The sequence below is a fragment of the Achroia grisella genome, unplaced genomic scaffold, assembly GCF_030625045.1.
Source record: "Achroia grisella isolate CSIRO2021 unplaced genomic scaffold, CSIRO_AGI_Agris_v1 utg840, whole genome shotgun sequence".
NCBI lineage: Eukaryota > Metazoa > Arthropoda > Insecta > Lepidoptera > Pyralidae > Achroia > Achroia grisella.
This window is the reverse complement of record NW_026713038.1, coordinates 1,417,672-1,442,998: the sequence shown is the minus strand read 5'-3', so window position 1 is coordinate 1,442,998 and position 25,327 is coordinate 1,417,672. Positions and strand designations below refer to the sequence as shown.

Below are 25,327 nucleotides of genomic sequence, written 5' to 3'. Positions count from 1 at the left end.
CCATACCGATACCAACAATCATACTCATGAATACAAATATTTGTACCGTGCGAGGAATCGAACCCACGACCATCGGATAGTAAAGTGGTGTTCTAAACCACTAGACCACCGCGGCTGTCTAGTTTTTATTGTGTTGCATCTTTTAAATCGTATATATGTAGATTGTAAAATAAAATAAAAGTCAATCAGAGTAATTTAAGTAGAGGATAGCTGTGTATTGATATTGTAAAATTCAGATATGTAGATTTTTTTATTATGTAAAATTAACATTGTGTTCTGTCAATTTCTTTCATATAAAAATGCTTGCTTAACTTTTTAAATAAAGTTATTAATATCTATTTTCGGATTATAAAATTTATTATAATACCCAATTACCCATATTATACATATGTACTGCACAATATATTGCAAACTTAGATATCTTAATTGCAATAAGGGAATAATAGATATACAAGTATTAATATACAATAAACTTATGAGATAATGTTATGAATATTGGATCTCTATTTACGTTGAAGACAAATTATTCAATAAATATTTAAAACATGTATTTAAATCGATTACCTAATAGCAATTGAACAAATTGACTATAAAATGATGCATTTAACAATTATTAAGAAACCCCTAAGAGCAGATGTTGCCGAGTTAATACTATGGGTGTTTTATTTCCTCGCAAATCGAGTGCCATTCACACAACATTGTCAATTAATAAAATATTTGTCACATAAATTATCGGCGACAAATGACGCAGATCCTTCCGGGCTATTGTCGATTCCCATCATAAAATAAACTGTCCCATATTATTCCACGCACAATAGTTTTTAACTGAGCGGCGACGGAGGGGTAATGCCAGCTGCGCGGGGCAGGGGGGGCGCACCGCAAAAACTGCACCCGACTTAATTATAAAGAGACAAGAAGCGCCATTAAATAACGATTCGTTAAATCTACGCTCTCTTGTTAACACCACAGCTCTCCTCTCTCTATCCGATCACTTAAATATAGAAAGAGACGGGCGTATTTCCGATGCGCGGTCCGTGAAGGGGCGGCGTCACCGATATAAGGTTTAGATTGACTGGGCGTTCTCAATACTGTGTTTTTTTTTGTTTGCGCCGAGCAAAAGCTTGGCAGCTCGGGAGCTTTTCATTCGGTGTCGGGTCGCGCGCGCGGTGACTCGTTTCGAACTCGATTTTCGATAACGGACAATGTCTATGTGAGAACGTTTCGTGTTCGAAATTAGAATATGTTTTGAAATTGGAATTGGATTATGTTTTAAATTTGAATTTCGAGTGTGTGAACTTTGAAACATGTCAGAACTGCGTGGATCGCCGCCTCTTTCGCGGGGTGTTTTGGAGAACGGTTTTGGGGCTCCGTTGGCTGCTTTGAGCTCGTTAGCGGAGGCACCTCCTCCGGCCCCTAACCCTCACGGGATCGACCATATCTTATCGAGACCGACAGTTGGGGCCAACGTTGGCGCCGGTCTTCTGACACCGAGGTTATCTTTGGCAGCGGCCGCAGCAGGCATGGCTCATTACTTGCAGCACAAACCATTATACTGGCCAGGCTTTCAAGGATTAGTATCGAATCCAATGGCATGGAGAGACAGATTGCAGTCAAGTAAGTATTATATATGTATGTATTATCTTTTATTATATACTTAATTGTATTCTATTAGCTATAGACGAATATAGAAAATAAGATTTTAGTTAATAGTTTGATATAGCGTGAATTTATTATCTACTTAGTATTTGTTCTATAGTCTATGTAAGCCCTTATTAAAATTATTTAGGTACATTGGAAGATAAGTGGGTAATAAAATAACTTCTAATAGGTACCTATATATAGAAATATTTTTTCTAATCAGATATAGATGGGTAGGTTCAGGGTTAGATATACACCTAAGAGTAGGTGCTGATACCTACCTATAATGAATTTATGTGCATAATATCAATATACTAGAAAATAATTATTTAGTAATAAAATTTATCAGTTACTGATGTTATTCGTATGTATTATTAATTTAATCTAGATACATTTTAATGGATACCTAGTGGGTATACTGACCTATAGGTATATATGGGAATAACATAGATATATAAATACATAAGTACTAGTGAATATTATAATAAAGTAAAAATTTACGACATTATATTCACATACTACATTATTTGTACTCATTATGAGTTATCAAATCAAATTCATATAAAAGACATCAACGCGTCACCTAAATTTCAAACGGTAGAATTTTAATTAATTTGTATTTTAAACTTATTTGTACAAAATGAGGGCTTGTTTTTATAATTAATTATGTTTATATTTATATTTATTGTATCTACTTTATACTGAAATATAATACAATAAATTATATATTTAGAGTTAATAGACAGAAGCATATTATTATAATATTTATTTTTTGGGATATATACCTATATTATGAATAGATATAGCTATAACAGGTACATATGTCGGTAAAACATTGCAGAATAAAATTAAAATAATATATTTTAAATAATTTATTAGTATGAATTGTGATAGTATCTACCGATATTTTATACTTATATGATATAACCTAGATAGTTACAATTAAACTCGCAATACACGGATTTTATGAAGAGAAATAAAATTATTTAACTAGTTTTAGATTTCCCTTTTTAAGAGATCTTTAATTTAAATCTATCTTCTTAACTACTAAATATTTATAACTACTAAAAGAGGTATTTTAATTGTTTGTTAATGTAAAATGGACCAACAGGAGACTGTATATTTCAAATACAACGGGTGAATGTATGTAAGATAATTTATCCCATAGATTCCTACCAATAAGTTACCTAATTAAAAATATATTACACTATCATTTATTACGTGGATCCAAGGCGTAGTATCTTTGATGTTTACTACTTTGACTTCTACCGAATTTGACCGAAATTAAAAACTTTGTGTGTCAATTTATCTTTCTGACTGACGATGATGAAAACACCGATCCGATGACAATCTAAAATACTTCAAATTGTATACTGGCTTCTTGCCACGTTCTATTCAAATGTATAAGAGCTATAAGAGGGCATATCAAGTGTTGTGGTTATTACGACATCGATAATTGACAATGGTTATAACTACATTTGGTATAAGGTATATCTATTTATATCCACACTTCTTATTAATACTATAGACGCGTCATTTTGTGAGTATGGATGGATGTTTGTTACTCTTTCATACAAAAACTACGGAATGGATTTGGATGAAACTTCAAAGTAATATAGTTTAAACATCAGAATAACACATAACCTCTAATTTTCGGATACAACCGCGGACACAGCTAGTTTATAAATGATAAAATGTCTGTCAGTTTGTCATCTTTTCACGACTAAACAACTGAACAGATTGTAATGAAATTTGGCGTGAAAATAGATTGTATTCCGGAAAAGAACATGGGCCATCTTTTATCTCAAAACAAAAGTAGGTGAAGCCGCGATTAACAGCTTTTTTATATATATATTGTAGTGTAAAAGAACAATCTAATACACTTCGCAGACATTAGTGATGTCTGTGGAGTAGTAGCGACTTTGTACTTATATACATTTGTAACTCGGTATTAATTATTTATGAACAAAAGAAAAAAAGTAAATAGATAGCAATAATTAAATAAAACATCTGTACAATACCATTCTTTATTTTATTAATTACATATTATAATTGTAGTTAATATCGACAACATTACAACATTATTTACTACATATATTAGGTATTTCCTTCTTTAGGGATTATTTTTCTGAGCTTCCTTTGGGATATGTTGAGACATATTAAAGAAAATATATTCCTATTGTGTCTTTTAAATTAAATATTAACACAGCCAAACAGATATACAGACTATTTAAAGTCATAACTTTACGATTTTATTATATCTAAAGAAAGAAAAGATTAAATATTAGCTTCATGTGAATTCGTCTTTACAACCATTTAAGTCCAAAAAAAGTGGCCTACGTCCTTCTCCATCCTAAATAGTTATCTTCCATGATCATTATTTAAGTCGCCATTTATAAAATAAATCTTTATAGTTAACAATATTGTATTAGTAAGATTAAATCTTAAGTAAATGATATTTACACGGTGTTATCACTTCGCCGTCGGGGGTAGGTCGAGACTAGTCGAGACACCGACGGCACGCGGTACAGGCTAACTTATAGCCCTACGCTACCGCCGTTAGCGGAGCCCTTACACGTGTTACGTGGTAATAACCACCCGTTTACCATTCCCTAAATGTTCCTACTCTGTGCTAAGGTTTTGCACTTACATTACATATCTATAACAATGAAATCCCTGGAAAATTCACACTGCGTCATCTAGTATTAAGCGAAGTAGAGCTTGTGTTATGGATACTAGACAACTGATACACTTAGATACATTTTTTCTATAAGTACATACATAATACATATACAAAACGCCCAATCCAATTTAGACAATCATACTCATAAATACAATTGTTTGTGGCATGCGAGGTATCAAATCCGTGACCATTGCAAATAAGCGGTGTGCTAAATCGCTTGACCAGTGCAGTATAATAATATATCTACAATAGTATAAAGTCATCTAGATGAATATAAACAGCTTTTTAATTGTTGAAACAGGGATGTTACATCAATAGGCGCTGAAACAAGCTGCTTCGTGATCCCATTATATAAGTAAAGCTCTATCCGTAAGATTATTTGCCATTCCTTTGTTATTAAAAAAAATCCTAGGATCCTCATATCGCCATCTTGTCCCATGCTAAGCAGAGCTTATGTTACGGATACTAGACAACTGATATAAATACTTAATTAAATTTTGTAAATAGGTATATAACATATATAGAAAACACCGAGACCGATGCAAACAATCATACTTATGAATATAAATATTTGCACCGTGCAAAGAATCGAACTAACAACCATCACGAAGGAGCAGAATATAATCACCATAGGCAAAGTCATATTACATCTACGTAATGAATAAATGTTATGACCTATCTAATAGCTTTTAATCACATGGTGTTATGTATAGCCATTTATCGGCACCAGACTATATCTGGTTTATTAAACCAAGTAATAACAGCCGTAACGCTTGTAATCTTGCCACTTGAGATATCAAACCGGTAATTACGGTTTTCTGTCACATTATTCACTTATTTGTCACTAGTGTTATTAATAGCAAAGTAGGCCGCGTCATCAGGATACAGTTTGTTACATTTGTTTAGAACCAAATGAAACGTAATTAATGTTTTTTTTAATTTTTAAGTTTGACAAAATCGATACAAATATAAATATATCTAAGATTACACCAACGTAATGTTTATCAATACCACATATAACATAATATTAGTCTATAAGTTTTTTCAAACATATAAAAGTAAGATAATAATATATGCAATAAACAGGAAGATCAATAAAAAATATGTATGGTTTGATAAAAATTAAAATGAAAATCAATGAAGTCAATTTAAATAGATTTTACGCTTAAATCTTTCTATTTCTATTTCTATTTCTGTTTGTCTGCATCACTAAACAGATTATATCACGAGAATAGCCATAAGTCCGTGATAAGCTAATAGTAAGCTTCATCATCTTGTATTTCCAAAAATTAAATATTTAATTTGCCCACAATAGAAACAGTACAGTTTAGCAGTTGATTTAAAAACTGACATAAAACTGTCAAAATATATAATTATAAATTAAAAATAAATCACAATTAAACATGGTTGGTTCGCTATTTTTGGAATAATTAATATTACTATTAGATAGTGGCGGGTATTTTCATGCAAGCCGAAAAGCCACGCTCGACCTACATTTATAAATTAACACAAACGATAACACGAGAAAAAATAATTAAGGGAAATATGTAAGCATAATACCCATACTTATTTGCTAACATGAGTTATTAATGAAATTTCACGTCGACGACGACGAAAACAGATGTAGGCTTACTTATCTTAAAATAAGCATATAGTTACACAAGTAATTGTTAGTAATAATATAAAGTTTTACATTAAAATACGTAGTAGACGAATTTTCATACAACTTATGCTCGACCTATCTCTATCTGACTAATATTATAAACGCGAAAGTTTGTAAGTATGGATGGATATATGTTTGTTAGGCTATAAATTTACACACACATAGGCTATAATTTTTATGCAGGCAAAGCCGCGTGCACACATATTTTATGTAATACTTTACACAACATCATTAAGGAAAATGTGCACAATAATCGATCGATTACACATAATCGAGTCGTTTTACTGTTCAAAAATATATTCAATTTAAATAATATTATATTAATATTATAATTTTGAAGAGTTTGTTTCTTTGACGCCCTAATCATGAGAACTCGAGTTCTCGAATTGAATCAATAAATTGAATAAATATGTTGGATAGTCCTATTATCGAGGAAGGTATATAACATCACACTATGACAAATAAAAGAGGAACAATAATAAAAAATGTTGTAATTGGGTCTCTTATGTGATGTATGCACAGGTTAGGTAATAAAAAATGTACCTATATATATGAAATATAGGTACATTGGACATAGATATAATATTAAATAACATACCACATTCAGATATAGGCGGTATTTTCATACAAATAGAAAAGCTACGCTTGACCTATATATAAACTCATACACAAAATTAATAAGGAAAATATGTAGCTCTAATACAATTATTGACAGATATAATAACACTTAATCGAGTCGTTTTAAAGTTAATTTTTTTAATAAAAATAAATAGTAATATGTTACATATAATAATATAGGAATACATTTTTACATGGCTATATCTCTATACATATACTAATATAACATACCAAGTTCAGATAGAGGCGGTATGGTCATACAAATAGGAAAGCCACGCTCGACCTATATACAAAGTCATACACAAAATTAATAAGGAAAATATGTATAATACAATTATTGACCGATATTATAACGTCACAATCTCACTATCAATTACACTTAATCGAGTCGTTTTAACGCTCGAATATTTTTAATAAAGGCGATACACACAAGCGTTGCTTATTACCTGATATGGTAAAACCATAGATAACGGATTAACTAATAATATGTAATGAACGATAATATGTCGTAGTTATTTGGGATATTACGTTTGCACGTGCCATTATTGGATATTCTGTTATATGATTAAATTATTGAGAAATCAATAAACATTTGTCGGCTCTGATTGATTACTGACGTAAATTGTATTGTAAAGATATTATAGACAATAATAGGTCGTATGTCTATTATCTAAAACTATGATAATATTCATTTATTAAATTAATATTACAATACAATTTATGTCAACTATACTGTATACTTTATAATAACCTACGAATCGTAGGTTGTTGTTGTATTATTGAGTTGTATTGGTTGTACTGTAGGCTATGATACAACTATGACACATACATCTCACGACGCAAAGACCGTGAGTTCAAACCTGGCTTATATAAATGAAGTTGATGTGACTATTTTTCTTTAAAGCTATATTTAGGTATTGATTCTTATGTTTCTTTGTTTATAATGGATAAATTTAAAAATATTTAGTGGACTTTAAAAAATATTCGAACTAAAGAACCAGCGTGCACCTATATATACTATATTTACAGAAAAAAATGGAGATATTTAAAATATTTGTACCTATAAAATTATAAATGTAAAAGTGAGTGAGTCTATTTGTTACCTTGATAGAACTAAACAGTTAAAACAGAATTTAATGAAATTGAATGTGAATATAGATTATATCATGAGTTTCTAAGCTATATTTTCTTTCAAAGTATTAGTTTTAAAATTTATTTGTGTTATAAAAAAAAATCTCTCATTATGGTGGAAAGGATGTAAGATTGAGAGTCAAGAAATAAATAAATATGTAGAAAATTAAAAAAATATGTAGGTATTTTTTTAATTTTCTAACAATAATAAATTACTATGTAAAGAGCAGTGCAATATTAATATATACATAGACATTAATTATTGAACTTCTTAATTACAAGAGGCGATCTTAATACTAAAAACAATTTTTTACAGTCAACCTATATGCCTATATAAATGGGACTTTCGCAGACTACAGTAAAACCAACTTGGGTAATATTGAATAACCGTTGCGCACCGAGGCTGCATTGGAAATCAGAATTTTAATTCGCAACATATGCCGTGCAGTTCCGAAATGGCCACAAAGGGGTGGCAATCAATGGGGGAGTTGGGACGGGATGGGACGGGTAATTAAAAAAATGTGTCCCACTTCATTCGTGCGCGCCCAGTGTGACCGCAGGCCGGACGCCTGTGTGCATTTGCCTTAACTAATTAATAATTTCCGAACTGCGCACTGTTTAATGGTTTTTGTATTTTAATAATGATCTAATATTTTTTTAACCGACTTCAAAATGAAGAAGGATAGTATTCGAACTATATAAGTTCGTTTTTTATATAAATGGAATGGCAGACAGGTTAACAGCCCACCTGCTAGTGGTAATGGTCGCAAATATACATAAACAGCAATATCACCTTATCAACCTGATAACCATTCGTGCATTGCCTCTCCTTAGGGCTAAGGTCACCTCTGTATATCCTGTAAATTTACTGCATTATCTGATTCTTCAAGAAACATCTTACAAAGCAAAATACTTGGCGGCTTGGATAAAATAGATGTGATAGAGGTATTGACGTAAAGGACTTTGTATCAAGCCGTAATAATATGTACTTACAATAAGTGATTATTTCTTTAAATCGATTTTGTTGAAATATTTCTACTAGTGTTAACTTTTGTTTTGCTCATAGACTAACAACTTATTTCCATAACAGTTGTAGTTTAATTATTATATACATTATATAATGTTTAAACTACTATCCCATAATTCAATTGCCACTAGTTTTACTTATTGGTAGTGACTATTAGCATTATTTAGGTATCCCATTCAATACAAAAATATTTTTGTACTAAATGACTACTTCTGAGAAATTTTAAAATGTTGAAAATTAATAAAATATTTTTTTTACTCATGACGTTATTATACAAAATGCAGATTGTATTAAGATTGCCTATTACATGCATTAAATAATTAATTATTAATTTAAAATATATAAATCAATGATTTATTACAAAATCATAGAAAAGATTTTAATGAAATTTAATATGAAGATAGAGTATTACGAAGACGAACAAATATTTTATCTAAATAAAAGTCAGCAATCAATTTTAAATACAAAATCTAGTTTGTAGGTTATTCGTATATATTTTTAGTATTACTACTCTCAAATTATTATAACCTCATTTGATTCTTTATTACAAATAAGGAATCAAATGAGGTAATAATAATTTTATTCTTCGTAGACTTCACAATAATAAATTAGCGGATATTAATAACTATCCGCCTTATTGTATTTATATAAATGTATTTATTAGTGTTACGGTGTATTTTGTAACTTTTCTGTATAATGCAAATAAATATATATTATATTTATCTATCTACTATCTATACAATATCTAACATAGATTCAATATATGTACGCTCGTAAAATAAAAGAAAATCTTGTAACATTTTACTACGGATATAACACAAAAATCAGGGTAAACAATGTTCTAACAATTATGCTGCAACATTTACCCAAGCAATTAAACGTTGGTCGGCGTAAAAGCTCAAGTACATACAATCTCGCCGGGGCCTAATGAAATTAAATTAAGAATAACATAATACCGCATGGAGGCAGCTACCGCACATTTTCGCGATGCGCCCTCTCGCGCCCTCTAGCGCCCCACCGAACGCCCACCGGTAGGGTTGTCAAAAAATAATTAACGCCTCTACTGAATATTATATATGCAGATAATATTATAAATGCATGCAATATATATGGTTATGTTTAAAAACAGAACTTAGAGAGATTTAGTCAGTTTTAATTTCCTAATGAAGATAAATAGTTAATTTTGATTTTGAAAATTTCTACGTTTATCAACTTGTTTGAAATATATATATTTTACTTTTTTATTGTGTGAGTATGATTAATTTAATTATATTTAATTGTTTTATACATCATATAAGCAGGGTATGACGATGGTACATAGAATATAGATTTTTTTATATTTTTATGTCTTTTAGCATTATTACGCTAAAACACCATCATTAAGCAATTAACATCACTTAATAACAAAAAACGTGTGACCTTATTTAACGAAGTTTTATTAAAAGTGCATAAATTGAAGTTATTTGAATAAAAAAAATTTATTATATTCGAACAAAATATAGTGCTGAAAGGTTTTAAATAATTAAATAATTAAATTAAAAATAATTCTATTTTTAATTATTTAAAACGAGTTACGCAATGACATAATGGTCTGATAATAAGCCTTCTTAGAATCCGGTCTATACATGCCATCTGTTTAGATATGAAATATCTAAAAAAAGTTGTAATAGATAGCAGATATTAGAGATGTAGATATATTTCTTAATATTAAAATGAACGTCATTAAAATTAACACGTTATTTTCATGTTATTAGAACATCATTCCGTCAAAGAAAACAATATGAATTTTGGCAACAACCTCGGAAAATGTTACACTAAAAAAACTACTAATGACATGATAGAGTGACTTCAGTTGCTTGTCTGTCTGTCCATTAGAAATTGGAATGACGTGAAAGCATACATTCATTCTTTATTTTCAAATACATTGTTGCCAGTTTTTTAAAACTTCTAAACAATATAATATATCAGTATACGAGCTTCATTTTTTTTCTAAATTAGAGAATCTACTCAATAAATTTACTAAAAACTCTAACTAATTATACTTCTAAATTTCCTCAGAAATCACTTATTTGATGAATGAAAATCGCAAAATCCATTTAGTAGATTTTGTGGTTATTGCGATATGTTTAGATAAAATGTACATAATTACGTACATGCCCAGTGATACTGTCCAAAAGAGAATTTTTATTTTATCCTGCCCAAATAGAACTTACTTACTAATTAAGTAAGTAGGCACCTTACCGTCCGTACGTACCTTAGTAGGTATGTTAAAAATTTTCGCGCAAGTGGCAACCATATTTAAAATATGACTCCATCTTTGTTTTTCGGGAATTAGGTGACGGTTACAATAGAATACCGTACATATAATTTAATTTAACTGATTGTGGGTCCAAGTATATATTTAATTTAACAACTTATGTAGTAATATCAGATTCGTGTTAACAAAATTTATAATGTGTCCAACCGTAATAAAAATAAAATTAAATAATATTTGAAACTGAAATAAAATTGAAGCTATAATGTTCCTGTCGACTGTAATCGAAATTTTGGTACAAAATATGAATAATTTCGCTGTCCAATTCTTTTGATTTTAATTATTTTCAATCTCATCAGATTATTTAGAAATCTTTTAGGTTATTTATTAATAAAAAGTAAATGTTATGTAGAAATATCAGTAATGGCCTGTACATGAGAAAAGAAGATTTTCTATACTTCATAGTTCTCTTCTATATTTTTGTCTCATAAATATAACGGTGCAAGACTAAGCTGAGACTCTATCTTCATCTTTCTTTCTACTCTCTTTATAGGATCTCCGTACATATACTGGATCCATGCCTAGGTAGGTCACTAGTATGTATATACATATATACCTATGACAAAGATGTAGGTATACCATAGTAAATAGATAAATATACATAACATAATCTAACGGAATGTATTGAATTCGTATACAGTTACATTCTACTGTAAATTAAGGGAAAATTCATCCCAATACATCAGTACCCGAATGATAGAACACAATGGGGTGCCTGATTGCGTCGAACGATAAATATTTTAATAAAATTACTCGCTTGAGCCCCACTCGAACGTTATCTCGGCTATTTAACCGATGGCGAAGGGAGAGATAATTCGGTACGGCTTGTGAATTAGCTGTCGCATTACGATGTTGGAATGTCTCCAGAATATAATTATATCATCACGACTTTTAGCTTAGATGGGGTAATCAGAGACTTTGTTAACTGTTGAAGTCAGTTTTAGACATTATAACAAAATAGTAATAAGATATATGACTTGGACAATTTTCACAGCGCCCGTTAATTCCAAGCTAAGTAGAGCTTGTGCTATGAGTAATAAAACGCAATACAAGAAATACTTATATATTTTTGTATGTATATAGACAAACAATAGTAGGTCGGAATGTTTATATATATATATAAACATTCCGACCATAGAAAGTAAGGTGTCCTAAGCCGCTAGACTACATAGATCGTCTAACAACTATGGTGCCGTAATATTTTTATATTTACACATAATTAAAAAAAAACGTAATGGAATAATAATTATACGTTAAGGGTATCACGTAAAAATAACCTAGATAGATGACACAGAAGAAATTTTTCAACATCACCTGAATTACCATTCCGTCATCTATACATATAAATAAAATTGGAGTGTACGGTACATACACCAAAATAACATTTGTTCCGGTTAATCTCTAAAATGGCTGGACCGATTTTGACGGGACTTTTTTTGGCATGTAGCTAATGTAATATGGAATAATTTAGGCTACTTTCATTTTAGGAAATAATGTTAAATTCCACGCGGACGAAGTCGCGGGTACAGCTAGTCATCCATTAAAAAAAAGAACTAATAATGTACATAGTACATAAGTTACATATATACTCGTTGGTCGTGTAACTCCATACTAAGTATATGTATGTAATTTTGTACAAACTATGATAATGAAAACAATGTCTGCAGTAAAAACTACGACACAGTTATTAAATTGTTATTATACGGCTGATGGCAGCTGTGAGGGCAAAAACGACGCTACGAGGGCGGCAAAGTTTTGTAGTTTCACAGAATAAATAGGTTCTTTTAGCGTATATTGTTATGATCTAGTTAGTGTAATGTAACCAGTGAATTAATATTAAGTTGCTAGCTTTGATCCGTGGCGTTACCTATCATATATAGATTGAAACTATATGTAACACAAATAACTGGGATATTTGTAAAAACTTGTCTTATGTAAGCTAAATCTGATATCTATACATCTATACATATAAATAAAATTGGAGTGTCTGTTTGTAATGGTGAGATAACCGTTTTTCACTACATGCATATGAATATATATAAACGGTACAAATACCAAAATAACATTTTTTATAATTTTGTCTGGTTGTCTGTCGGTCTGTTTGTTCCGGCTAATCTCTGAAATGGCTAGACCAAGTTTGACGGGACATTTTTAGCAGGTAGCTGATATATTATGTTATCTGTGATATAACTTAGACTACTTTTATTTTACAAAAATAAAGTTAAATTCCACGCGGACGAAGTCGCGGGAATAGCTAGTCTATAATAATATTATGAAGAGCTAAATTTTGTCAGTTTTCGAGGTACTCTCTGGTATTTCTAATCCGATTTTGAAAATCGTTTACTGTTGGATCGTTTATTTATTGAAGAAGGCTAGGCAATATATAATAATATCAAGATGAAACTACTACTAATCATTAAATCAATATGTTTATATAACTTTAACATAACACTTTAATATGAATTATACAATTCATATAATACGACAATAATATACCCATTACTAACGTATATAAATTATATTATTATATACTCAAATTATAATAAATATATCGACGGAAGAACGCGGAATTGTTGTAAATTGAAAAACTCAACTTTACACGAGAGCCAAAAAACGTTTTCGAAAATTCATAACCCATATATTTATGGAGATAGAAAATGGATTAAATGTATATCAATTTACTATCCCGATAAATATCTATATTTTTTAAATAAAATAATCTGTAAGAATTTTTCTACAGTCCCTTTCATCCATAGTGAACAGTTTTTCCATTTACGATTAATTTATGATGGTCTAAATAGAGGTAATAATAAAGTTACACACAGTGTAACAACTTAAGCGAGCATCAAAACACACAAGGACTCAAATAAAATCTGTTCCGTGTGTGCCGCTATATTCAATATAGGTTATGAACAAATGTCGCGGATGTATGCCGTTCGCGGTCTTTGAGTAGGTCCGTCGTGTACAGACGGGCGATTGTTTCGGTTTCGATTTTGTGGTCTTGTATTTTTATTATACGATTACTTGAAAAAATAATTAGTTACTGTGTTAGTTTAACTATGATGGCAAATACAGTTTCATAATTCAACATTTCTTGATATATTTATTATTTTACAATATATATTTGAAAAACATGTGGTACATAACCATAATAATTTGAGAGGTAAATTAAAATATAGAAATTGATTATAGCACTATGATTTTTTTTCCATTTTAGTAATTTACAAATAATATTGATCATTTTGTTACTCTTTATTATCCACATATGCCTAATATTATTATTAAGATATGACAATAAAAAATGTTTAAATATTTCTGTGAAAATAAGTGTTTGTTCAATATGTTTTCATCTACGTACAGAGAGATACTAATACCTGGACGAGGTATTAGTAAAAACTAATTTAAAACCGAGTATTAATTTAATCTTCAAATAAAGAACAGTAAATATTAGGTTAGGTTCTATTTTAATTAACAAATAATTTATTTGCTCAGCGTACATACAGTAAACAAGAGGATTTTAGTACAAGCGCTATTAAATATTAGTCGCGCTGTTGTCGCTCGTCTGCTCGCCCCCACGATGTTATCTATGACGGCAGGTGTCGCACGTGTCGCGGCCATACGGCGCGGGGATGTACCATATCGCTATATTAGTCTCAATTGCTTGTACGTACTCGTGTAATATTGTGAATTGTATGATTATTACGATTCTTTCGACGTGTGATATGAATACTAATCTAGTGTTATGATTTGGTGGAGCTTTGATACCGAGTGTATATGACAAGAATATGGTTCTGTTATATTCTGAGTTTTTTTTATACATTTCTAAAAGTAGTTAAACGGAAAACGAAGTGTGTGATGTTATACATCTATAATTTCACTATCTCACTCCTCAACAAAAACGCAAAAACACAAAGGAACTTGGTTGGCGGCTGAAAGAGGCTAGGTGGATAGGTAGGTAAGTCACTTTGTACAAAGTCTACCTAGGTATTTTACCCTTAATTAATATATAACCAGGTACATATTAGGTAATTTACATACTTGTATTAAGGAAATACCTTTTCAAAGTAGGACTGTAATAAGAACAACTAACATTTGGAAAGTCTTTCCTAACTACACATAAGAAACTCCCTGAAGGCACGTAACAATTAAAAGTGGCTCATGTTTGCGCATTTCCACAACACTCAAAAGTTTCATTTGACATGTACCTTACAATTACTCTTGTACGACCCGTGGTTACACTGCCGCGTTCAATTTTGAACTTTATTCGTATAATACGAAAGATCTGTGTTAACAATTGTACGCATCGAAAAGTTTTCTGCTGAGGTAAATATCGCGAAGTATCGCCGGGTATTTTCTCCCCTCGCTCCCCTTGTGGGGAGATGGGGGTAAATGAGAGCAGGATTTATTTGTACATGATAGAGCGCAGATTTCGTGCGGTAAGGCGTGTTTGTGTTGTCGACAATACGATGAATTAGTCGCGCGTGTGCTTGTTCAAATATATTTAGGTTATGAAGTTAAAATACACGCTTAAATTAGTGTGCCAGAATTTAATATCAAAATGAAAATTACACTAATATTATACAAGAATAGATCATTCGGTTTTTAGTTTCTAATAAATGAATTCAAATTATAAGCTACATTGTCAGTAAGTACTATGGACATAATTTAGTCACAAACAACCAAAAACATCAATTAGAAAGTTAAACATAATAAAAGGAGAAATTATTTTATTCTTTGTTTACAACGAAGGAAAAGAAAAAAAATTCTCATCTGTTACAAACTCTATTATCAGCTAGTAGGATATATTATATAAAATAAATTAAAGATTCGATGATAAAAAATACAAGAAGTTGTATTCGATTACGGGATAATTTTCATACATTATTACATATACATTTAAACCCGACAATCTAATTTAATGATAAAAAGTTATTTACCTCACATGATGTTTTCATTAGCTTGCTTTATCACGAGCCGACTGAAGTACATCGATGGTACAGTAGAAAAGTGTGACCAGTTTACTCAACAACCATCACTGGAAAGTGCAACTGAAATACAGCTATGCCATTGTCGATAGATGTCAGATAGTTCAACTGGCGTCACTAGATTGTCTAACGAAGGATCGCGACATAGCACATATAATTCACTTCTTTATTTATTGATACAGAAACTTATTTATGCTTATAATTTCTGGATTCCATGCAGCTGACAATGTGAAACCATCTTTCCGGTTGAAATAAGTATTGTTTAATATTCTATTGCCTCCCACACCATTCGTAGCGATCAATGGAGAGAAGTTTTGGCGTATGTAATTCTATCCACTGTTTATGTTAGTAAAGTGTTCGGAAAGTTGGAAAAATTATGAAATGAAGTGTGTTTTAGTGGTTGATTTTGAAGCAATTGTTGATTTTAAATTGTTGTTGAAAAGCATTCTTATACTTCCTATTACTTAAATGTCATTTAAAGTAGTGCGTAGGCTTTTATATCTTTTTGATTGACAGCATCCGCATTGCATACCTATTTTACATATTTTATCTGTACATGTAGTCATACACGATGAATCCCTAATAAGGTATGCAGAGAGAATTTAGAACCTAAACACTTCTTGCTTCTCCCACCTTTATAACTCACTAATAGCTCACCTCTATTTTGCTTGAGTGCTTGCCATAACTTTGTGAGGTTTGTGTAAATTGACCTTATATATAACCCAAATAACCATGGAAAATTTACATGTCTACTAAATTCAAGAAGCTTGGCGTGAGACGGATTATTCCTAGATTCACGTGCTTAGTAGTAAGTAATTTAGTTGTTTTAAGATTGTAAATTGTCATTATTACAAATAATTTTAATTATCTGACTCAATATTGGATTATACATATTCTTTTGACATTTTATTAAAGGGAATCATTATGATAAGTATTAATTATTAATATTTGTTAAATTTATTTTAATAATAACTTTAATATAAATTTGCTAACTCAAAATGTAGCTGAATATGGATCTATGTATTTATCCCCTAAGAACAATGTAATCTATTCAAACCAAATAAATAAAAACATAGATATCACTATCGTCTTTATATGAAACATTTTTACACGCACTCCTACCTCCTATCGCCTTAAAGCCTATTTGTCAGGCAGTACATATGTAGCTCACGAAGAAAGCGACCCCTAAATATACACACGTTAACGTAACACCGTCCCGTTTGCTGCTCGTTACTTCCCTACAAATTGAGACACGAGGGTGGCGGTGGGAGTGACCCTGGGGACGAGGGGTTGAAGGGTTGCGCGGTCCAACCTGCATCTCTTATAAGTGCACAGATTTCAACTCAGCTAATTCTGGGTTTTGATATAATTGTTATTTGGTGTTTTAGTGCGTGCCCTTTTTATGGTACGGTTTATGTTTGCGATAAAATTGAGGACGAAAGGAGATTAGGTGGAGGTAATTTTAATTTGCATAGAATTACGAATGTTGATACGTGCTGAATATCTGTAGTATGTTATCTGTAATCATAAAGCAATTTTAATATACGTATAAGTGGGAGTCACATTTTGTGTTACTAGTATGTTTAGCTTTTAAGTTGTATAGTAAATATTAAATAACATATATAGTAAATAAGAATACTGTATTGCTGAATAAATGTCTTTATTATTATTACTATTACACACTATATTGAACTTATTTTTAAACTTTCCTATATGAAAATGTATTCATTATTGAATAGAGAGAGGTAAATACCTACTTTCATTTACCATAAAATTATTCGTGTTAAACCCCAACTATATTAATAATAATATATTATGTTGGAAATTACGATGAAAACTTTGTTAATATTTTTCCCGAGGTTTTTTCTAAAGGTGGATGAATTATAAACATTGTTTATAAATACATAACAATGTTTAGATGATATGATATACTTACTACAATTTAATATATACATAGGTGGGTATATATAAACATAGATCCATCAACATATACTCTAAACGAAGTAAATAAAAAGTAAATAATATGTTTCTGTTAATGTGTGACTTTTCGCTATGAAAGGGTCTTTTAAAATTTCCAAGAGTTAAAAATACAATGGTCTTACGTGAGTAAACCTGCACTAATCGGCTTTGTGGCTTTAGTATATAAATAGCGCCTTTTTTAAAATGACATATGTATAGGGTGGTTAAATGTCAATTTTGTAGGTACTGAAGGAAACATTTGACATGCTTAGCCCACATTCGCTCAGTATATTCGAATACAAAGTTGGGTGAGGGAAAGCCTACCATCATGTCTTTTGATTTGTTATCGGTGTTTTCATTACTAGTGACTCAATAAAAATATAATTGACACACAAAGTCTTTGGTGAACAATCTCAATAGAGAATTGAGATTGTCGTGCGTTATACGTACATATCTAATGGTCATACATTTATACTTGTAAATGAAAATATATCTGTCAGGCCAAGTCATGTTAAACTCCCCGCGGTTCCCATGAAAACCATCGTGATAAATTCCGGGTAAATTTTGCCACGATAGGCTATTGTACTGTAATCGTACCCAGCTGACCTGACCTCATGCTCATATTATTATCCACCACTGGTTCACTTCCAGCGTATAAACCGTTAGCGCAGGCCGAAAACCATTCCATTATCAACTGTTTTTACCTTTTCACGAATCTTAATGAAATTTAACATAACGATAAACTTTATTACAAGGAAATACGTATTCTATCTATACGTTATAAAAAGTAGACAAAGTCGTGGGTAATACCTAGTACTTCACAAACATCGCCAAGTTAAAATCTGGTGGCAGAAGACAATATGAACTGGCTGCATAATGCATGACGTGGACTCCAACGAACAATTGCAATATGGTGTTACTCGTATGTGTTGCAAAAAGCGAATGCGAGGGGTCTCGCCTCGCCGCCGTTCGGCTATATTGGCGTTTTGTACAGTTCTAAAACTATTTTAATATTTGCCATTCTGATACGTATTAGCAATGTCATAGAGTTTACTATTGCGTACAGATTTTGATGATTACAGTGTATAAAAGATGGGCAACGGATGCTAACGACTTGCTCTTCAATTTGAATATAATGTAATAAAGATGTTTAATCAACTTTTGATTTTTGTGACTGGCCGTGTTTTTACACCGTTTTATATAACTTCGTCTGTTTTATTTGTGTTAAAACATGGTTTATGACCATCCCTGTGATACCAAATATTTTTACTACTTTCATTAAAATTAATTCAGCCGTTTAGTCATCAAAAAGTTAACAAAGATTGTCAAATAGACAGACACACTTCAGCATTTATTACTACGGACAACATTTATATCGAAATATATCTACTAATTAAGAAATTTGATAGGTGTAACATAACATACATACATACACAAACTCACTATACACACATACAACCACTTAAAATACAGTGAAATATTTTAGGATAAATAAACCTTTTTATTTTAGGAAAATGAAATTCTTAACTACACTTACTATGTCTTAAAACTTTTATACGTCACTGAAATTGAAATGATTTTGTAATATCTATGGAATAATTAAAGATAGGTATTTACTATTAAAATGGGATAATCCATTTACAAATCCAATTTTTCTAACATCATAAAAACAAATGGAGAATCTGTTTTTACAGGTTCTACGTAACTTTCTTTCTAAGATATTCAACGGAAAGATAAATACACAAGGAGGAATAATTATTAATATTTATAACGTAGGTACTTTCTGTAATCAACTTGGATCCACCATATAGGGTTAATGTTATGATACATTAATATTAATGCAACCAAGAGGTAGCTTATTTATGATACATTTGGAATGTATTGGCCGAGTTATGTTCACGATTTATTGTGACCATATTGCTTTTATTTGTTATTATTTATATGTAATATTATCTTATCTGTGCTAGCAGATACGCGCAACTTCGTCTGTATCACATTTTCCCCGTTCTTGAAACATTTTTCAATGCAGCTCGTCGTAGCTGGTCGTAGCGTGATGTTTTGTAGTCTATAAGTGATGTAGTGGAATAACTTGAAACAGTAATGCTAGCAAGCTATAAAGTTCATACTGGTGGCAGAATGGTGGGCCGGGTCAATATGCTACCTCTAATATTGCTGACTCATCCGTCATACTCGTGAACGGGTGCTGTTTTTGGGGACTGGTCTATTAGAGTTACGACCACTGATAATTTTCTTTTGATTAAAATGCAATAGCATATGCTGTTGGTCACGATATATCAAAATATATATATCTGTATCCGTGACAGGGTAACCAATGAGAGGATTCTAGAAATCTCACAGCTGCCTAGCTTAACCGCACTTCTTAAACAGAAGCGTCTACGTTGGCTAGGGCATATGCACAGAATGGAACCCTCCCGTTTACCACAACGCGTTCTGCTCGGTGCGATAGCAAATGCAAAGAGAGACATAGGGAGGCCTTTGCTTCGTTTTAAGGATTGCGTCAAATACGATACGGCCACATTTCTAATAGATCACCGTGACTGGGAAAAGCTCGCAACAAATAGAACAGATTGGCGCAGACGTGTAATGGAGGGTCGAAAAATTTGTGATGAAGCCTGGCTTCAAAAACTTGCTGATAAGAGAAGGAAGCGCCATCTAGGCGGTTTAGTACCGACTACTGCCAATATTTTCTCTTGTCGAGCCTGCGGTAGGCTATGTGGCTCTCGTATCGATTTATATACCCACGAAAAGAGCTGTTCAAGGACCGTCACGCCATAAATCGTCTCTAACAAACGCATAGGCCATTAGTAGTTATTATATTTCTCTAATCATCTACTAACTCATTTGAAAACAATAAACGAAAGTAATCCGTATTGGCTGTAGATTTTACATATAAGTCTGTAATAAACTTAGAAGTATAAATATACTTTTATTTGATTTGAGTTGATTTATAACATTACACGTTGTCGCGAGTAATACTTACAGTAATTATTTACTATAATATTAGTATAGAATTTATAAATTACATATGTACATTATATAAAATAGTATACATACCTACTATATTGTAAATAATCATAGTTGAATTCCATTCCGTCCGTGAAAAGCGACACATCAAAAAGGACGCAACATAAAATGGAACCAAAACAGAAACCCATCATATAGCATTGTGATATTTTTCATCGCGTATAAATGTTTTGATGAAGCGACGCGGGTACAGTCGCCGACATAAAGCTCCCGAGGGGATGGCTTTAGGGGGATTGGGGGGAAAAAATGAAATGAAAATAATGATAAAAACGTCGACGGCACGGGGAGCGTCAGCCGTTTTTGTAGGACTCGCAGATTACGGTTATAGACAATAAAATTATACTAGATGTATAATAGTATTCCAATCTATATGTATAAACGTGTTACAAGATATAACGCAGTTATAATAATATGATAATAATAACCCTGAATAAAACACAGAGTAATGTAGTCTCAAGCTATGCAAAGCGTGTGTTATGAGTTCTAGAAGAATTATAGAGATACCTCTAAATATGTCTTTTTGTAAATACATACGTATTATATGTAGAGATACCGAGACTAAAACATTCCTACTATAAATAAGTATGAAGAGAGTATTGGTCTGGGTTCTATAATGTTTGCATCGTACTAGGAATCGACTTCGTAGAATGTAAAGCTGTGTGCCAAAATGCTAGACCACAGAGTTTGTCTATTATTTTGTATATTTTAAACACTTATCTAAATACATATGTCAGGGTCTGTTGCTAGGTTTAACATTATTTTTTAAATATTTATAGGTATTAGAAAATGTACTATAGTTTCTAATATTGTATATATTTCACTAACCTAACATAGGTAGATTTTATATTAGCCATTGTTCTGCGTGGTAACCACTGCTTTAACTATTTCTGCCATCAGGCAGCTTACTTTGTAAGACGTTCTTTAGTTAGTAAAGTGAGATATGCCCGTAAAATTACTAGTTTTAGACGCTATATCTTAGCTCTCAAATGAGATATTTGTCGTTCTGTCCATCTATATGTATTACCTATAGTTATACGAGAAGAGCCTCATGAACCTTTTGATTATTTCCTGAGAACGGTACATATTTTTATGTATCCATACAACTAGACGATGAAATAAAGGCACCAATAAAGGATGAGCATGAAGTAAAGTCAGTAGTCACCCTGTTATGGTAAATTAATCAGATATTAACTATGACTCTTTCCATGGGAACCACGTGAAGGTTGACCTAAGATGTTACATTACACTAGATATGGGGGGAGGGACCTCCACGTGGAGACCATCATAATAAATTGTCAGTTGCCAAGTTGGGCTAACTGACCAGACTTCATGCTCATTTTATCATTTACCATTGGTGCCCCGCTTGTGAACACCGTTAGCTCAGATGCGTGCACCATTACACTATAATTCATAAGACTATACATGAGGCTCTAATCACTATTACTAACATAATTACTGTACAATTACCATTTTCCACTGTTAACCTTTCAACATAAATAATTAAAAAAATATTTTGCAGTGAGTAATGGAGCGTTAAGCGCGTGCGCAGCTCAAGGCGGCGGAATGGACAAGGATGGCAAGAAAAAACACACGCGGCCAACGTTCAGTGGACAGCAAATATTCGCGTTGGAGAAGACGTTTGAGCAGACCAAATACTTGGCAGGCCCTGAGCGAGCCAAGCTAGCATACGCCCTGGGAATGACAGAGTCACAGGTCAAGGTGAGTGTTTTTTTCTCTTTCTTTTCCAATCTACAATAACAACCATTCTCGCTCCATTCTTATCATAAAAACAATGTATATTATTACGAACGACATTTAATCAAAGTTATAACTGAAGTACATTTTAAAGTCCACATGTAAATCCTATGCCTATATATTTGAAAAACCAAGCAGCTTATTTCGTAGAGACTTTTTTGTCGAACAATTCTAATGCAATGGGCTGCAGCTGGCCTTTACAGCTTCACCGAACGATAGGGGACGAGTGCAGATGACACTCAAACTCGCGGATGGACTTATGGAGCGGCTGAAGGCTAACTCCTGCCTGACGCATACGAGAGACGAATCCGTGAAATTACAGGATAAGAGACACAAGATCCTAGTACCTCAGAATGGTAACGTATGAGGTGTGTGATAACATGATGTCCGTAGTGCTTTTTATGTACATAAAACGTATATATGTGTAGCCAATGGGTACTACCTACCATCAGGTAGGATTTCGATTTGTAGTGTGATAATCAAATTTTAGAAAAAAAATACTGAGTTACCATTTTTGTATATAAGTTATATAAGTTTTATAACTTCAGTAGGCTAGTTATTTTTTTCTAACTTAAGAACAAATTACCATTCTATTTTAAGATACGAATAAATCAGTTTATAAGGCGTTTATAAAATGAATTTATTATTTAATTATAAATGATAAATACTACTGGAAATATAGCATACATTTTTTATATATGTCTTTTATATAAATTAAATTACGATCTATACCATAGATAATTAAATGTCTACGGACATATTACTGACTACTGAATTTGAAAACAAAAAACAGCAATTAAATGAAGAATTATAATAATACAATTAACTAGTAACACTTAACTGTGGACAGTGACGAGTAGGGTAACAGTACCAATTGCGAGCACTCGCTAGTCAACGTAATCCGATTACACAGATTGAAAAGTCAATCACTTAGCCGATCGCGCGGCGCGGCGCAGTCAAACGATTCGCTCACTCGTTCTATTACTGGGGATTAAACACAGGCGACATGTGGACGTATCGACTTTTGTTTTGTTTTATTATACTCTGATGAAATTCTATCGAGTTTATCTATCGGATCATATATTTTCATGATCTGTTGTTGCAGTTTTTATACCGGCTCGCATTCGTTTGTGAATGTTATGACTCGTTTTTTATTAACTACCACTTTGTTATTTATACTTTGTTATTTTTAATATTTTGAGAATTTGAAAACCTTACTATTTATCTTATTAATATTAATATTATAATCGCGGAAGTTTGTCAGTGTGGATGGAAGGATGGACGTTTGTAACTCTTTCACGCAAAAACTACTGAATCGATTTCAATGAAACTTTCTAATAATATAGCTTATACAACAGCATAACAAATAGGCTATAAACATCACAGCTAGTATACCTACAATAATTTACTATCACAGTTTAAGCCTTGCTTAGTTTGAAACTAGACTGCACTGTATGATGCGATAGATTCTCGATTATGTAACACTGTTACTGTTTACTGTTTCACCTTGGTAAAACCACGGGCACAGGACACATAAAACATTTTAAACATTCAAAGCATACAAACATTCAGTCATATAAACTGCTAACATAATAATTATGTAACAAAACTAATAGGATGGTCCTAATATATTCGACAATTAGGACAGTTATATTCATACTAGAAGTTTAAATTGGGTAATTTGTTTATAACAAGTATTTCAGCGCTGTTTCAATTAAACTAAACATATGAAATAGACGTAAAAAGGCGCAATTTATTTTAAACTAATTAGGGTGTGACACGGCAGCCCTCGCTAAATGGCCGCTAAGCGTGGGGCATTGTCCCGGCAGGGCAGGGTGTAGGGTCCAAAATTGTGACACTCACCCCGCCATACTGCGGTCACGGTCGTTTAGTACATGGGCTTATTGAGTTTTTGTTGACTGGGCATTTTTTTATAAGGAAACATGATAAATACTCCTTATCTACATACATAGTATCTGTTTCTATAAGATGCAAGCTGTTGGTATGTACCTAACATATCAGAATCTTCAAGTTAGTATTTATTTTAAGTTAATCGTAAGATTTTATATTTCTTATGGTAGCTCTGTAATCTTATCCTAATACTAATAATATTATGATTGCGAAAGTTTGTACGCAAAAACTACTGAACGGATTTTGATAAAACTTTACACTAATTTAGCTTAGACATTAAAATAACATATAGGTTATAAATTTCACACGGGTGAAACCGTGGACCAAGCTAGTATATAAACATCATGGTAGGGAATTCTAGAGTTATAAATTACAATAAAAATAAGCATTTTATGCAATATTTCAATGTTAGTCTGCAGATATAATTATCTGATTCCCTTTGTCATTCATTAAGTTATTATGTAAAGTTCATAAAGTTCATGTAAATTTGTATATATGAATTGAGCCTAAATATTTATAGTAATTTACTAATATAGTTTATAAATTGTTTCCAAATTTATTAAAAACTAATAATACGGATATAAATAATGCGATAAGT

General features: G+C 31.7%; 1 protein-coding gene across 2 annotated transcripts in view; it reads left to right on the top strand.

The window, feature by feature from the left end:
• Positions 1–1,166: 1,166 nt before the first annotated feature.
• LOC131852104 (homeobox protein Nkx-6.2) overlaps positions 1,167–25,327 on the top strand; it is a 71,111-nt gene continuing 46,950 nt past the window's right edge. The window contains exons 1-2 of one of the 2 annotated variants that reach the window (XM_059202737.1): positions 1,167–1,614; positions 22,583–22,782. In XM_059202737.1, coding sequence (XP_059058720.1) covers positions 1,305–1,614; positions 22,583–22,782 — 510 coding nt within the window. In that variant the 5' untranslated portion in view covers positions 1,167–1,304. Of the gene's footprint in view, positions 1,630–22,582; positions 22,783–25,327 lie in introns of both variants that reach the window. The other variant, XM_059202736.1, reaches the window with a different exon arrangement.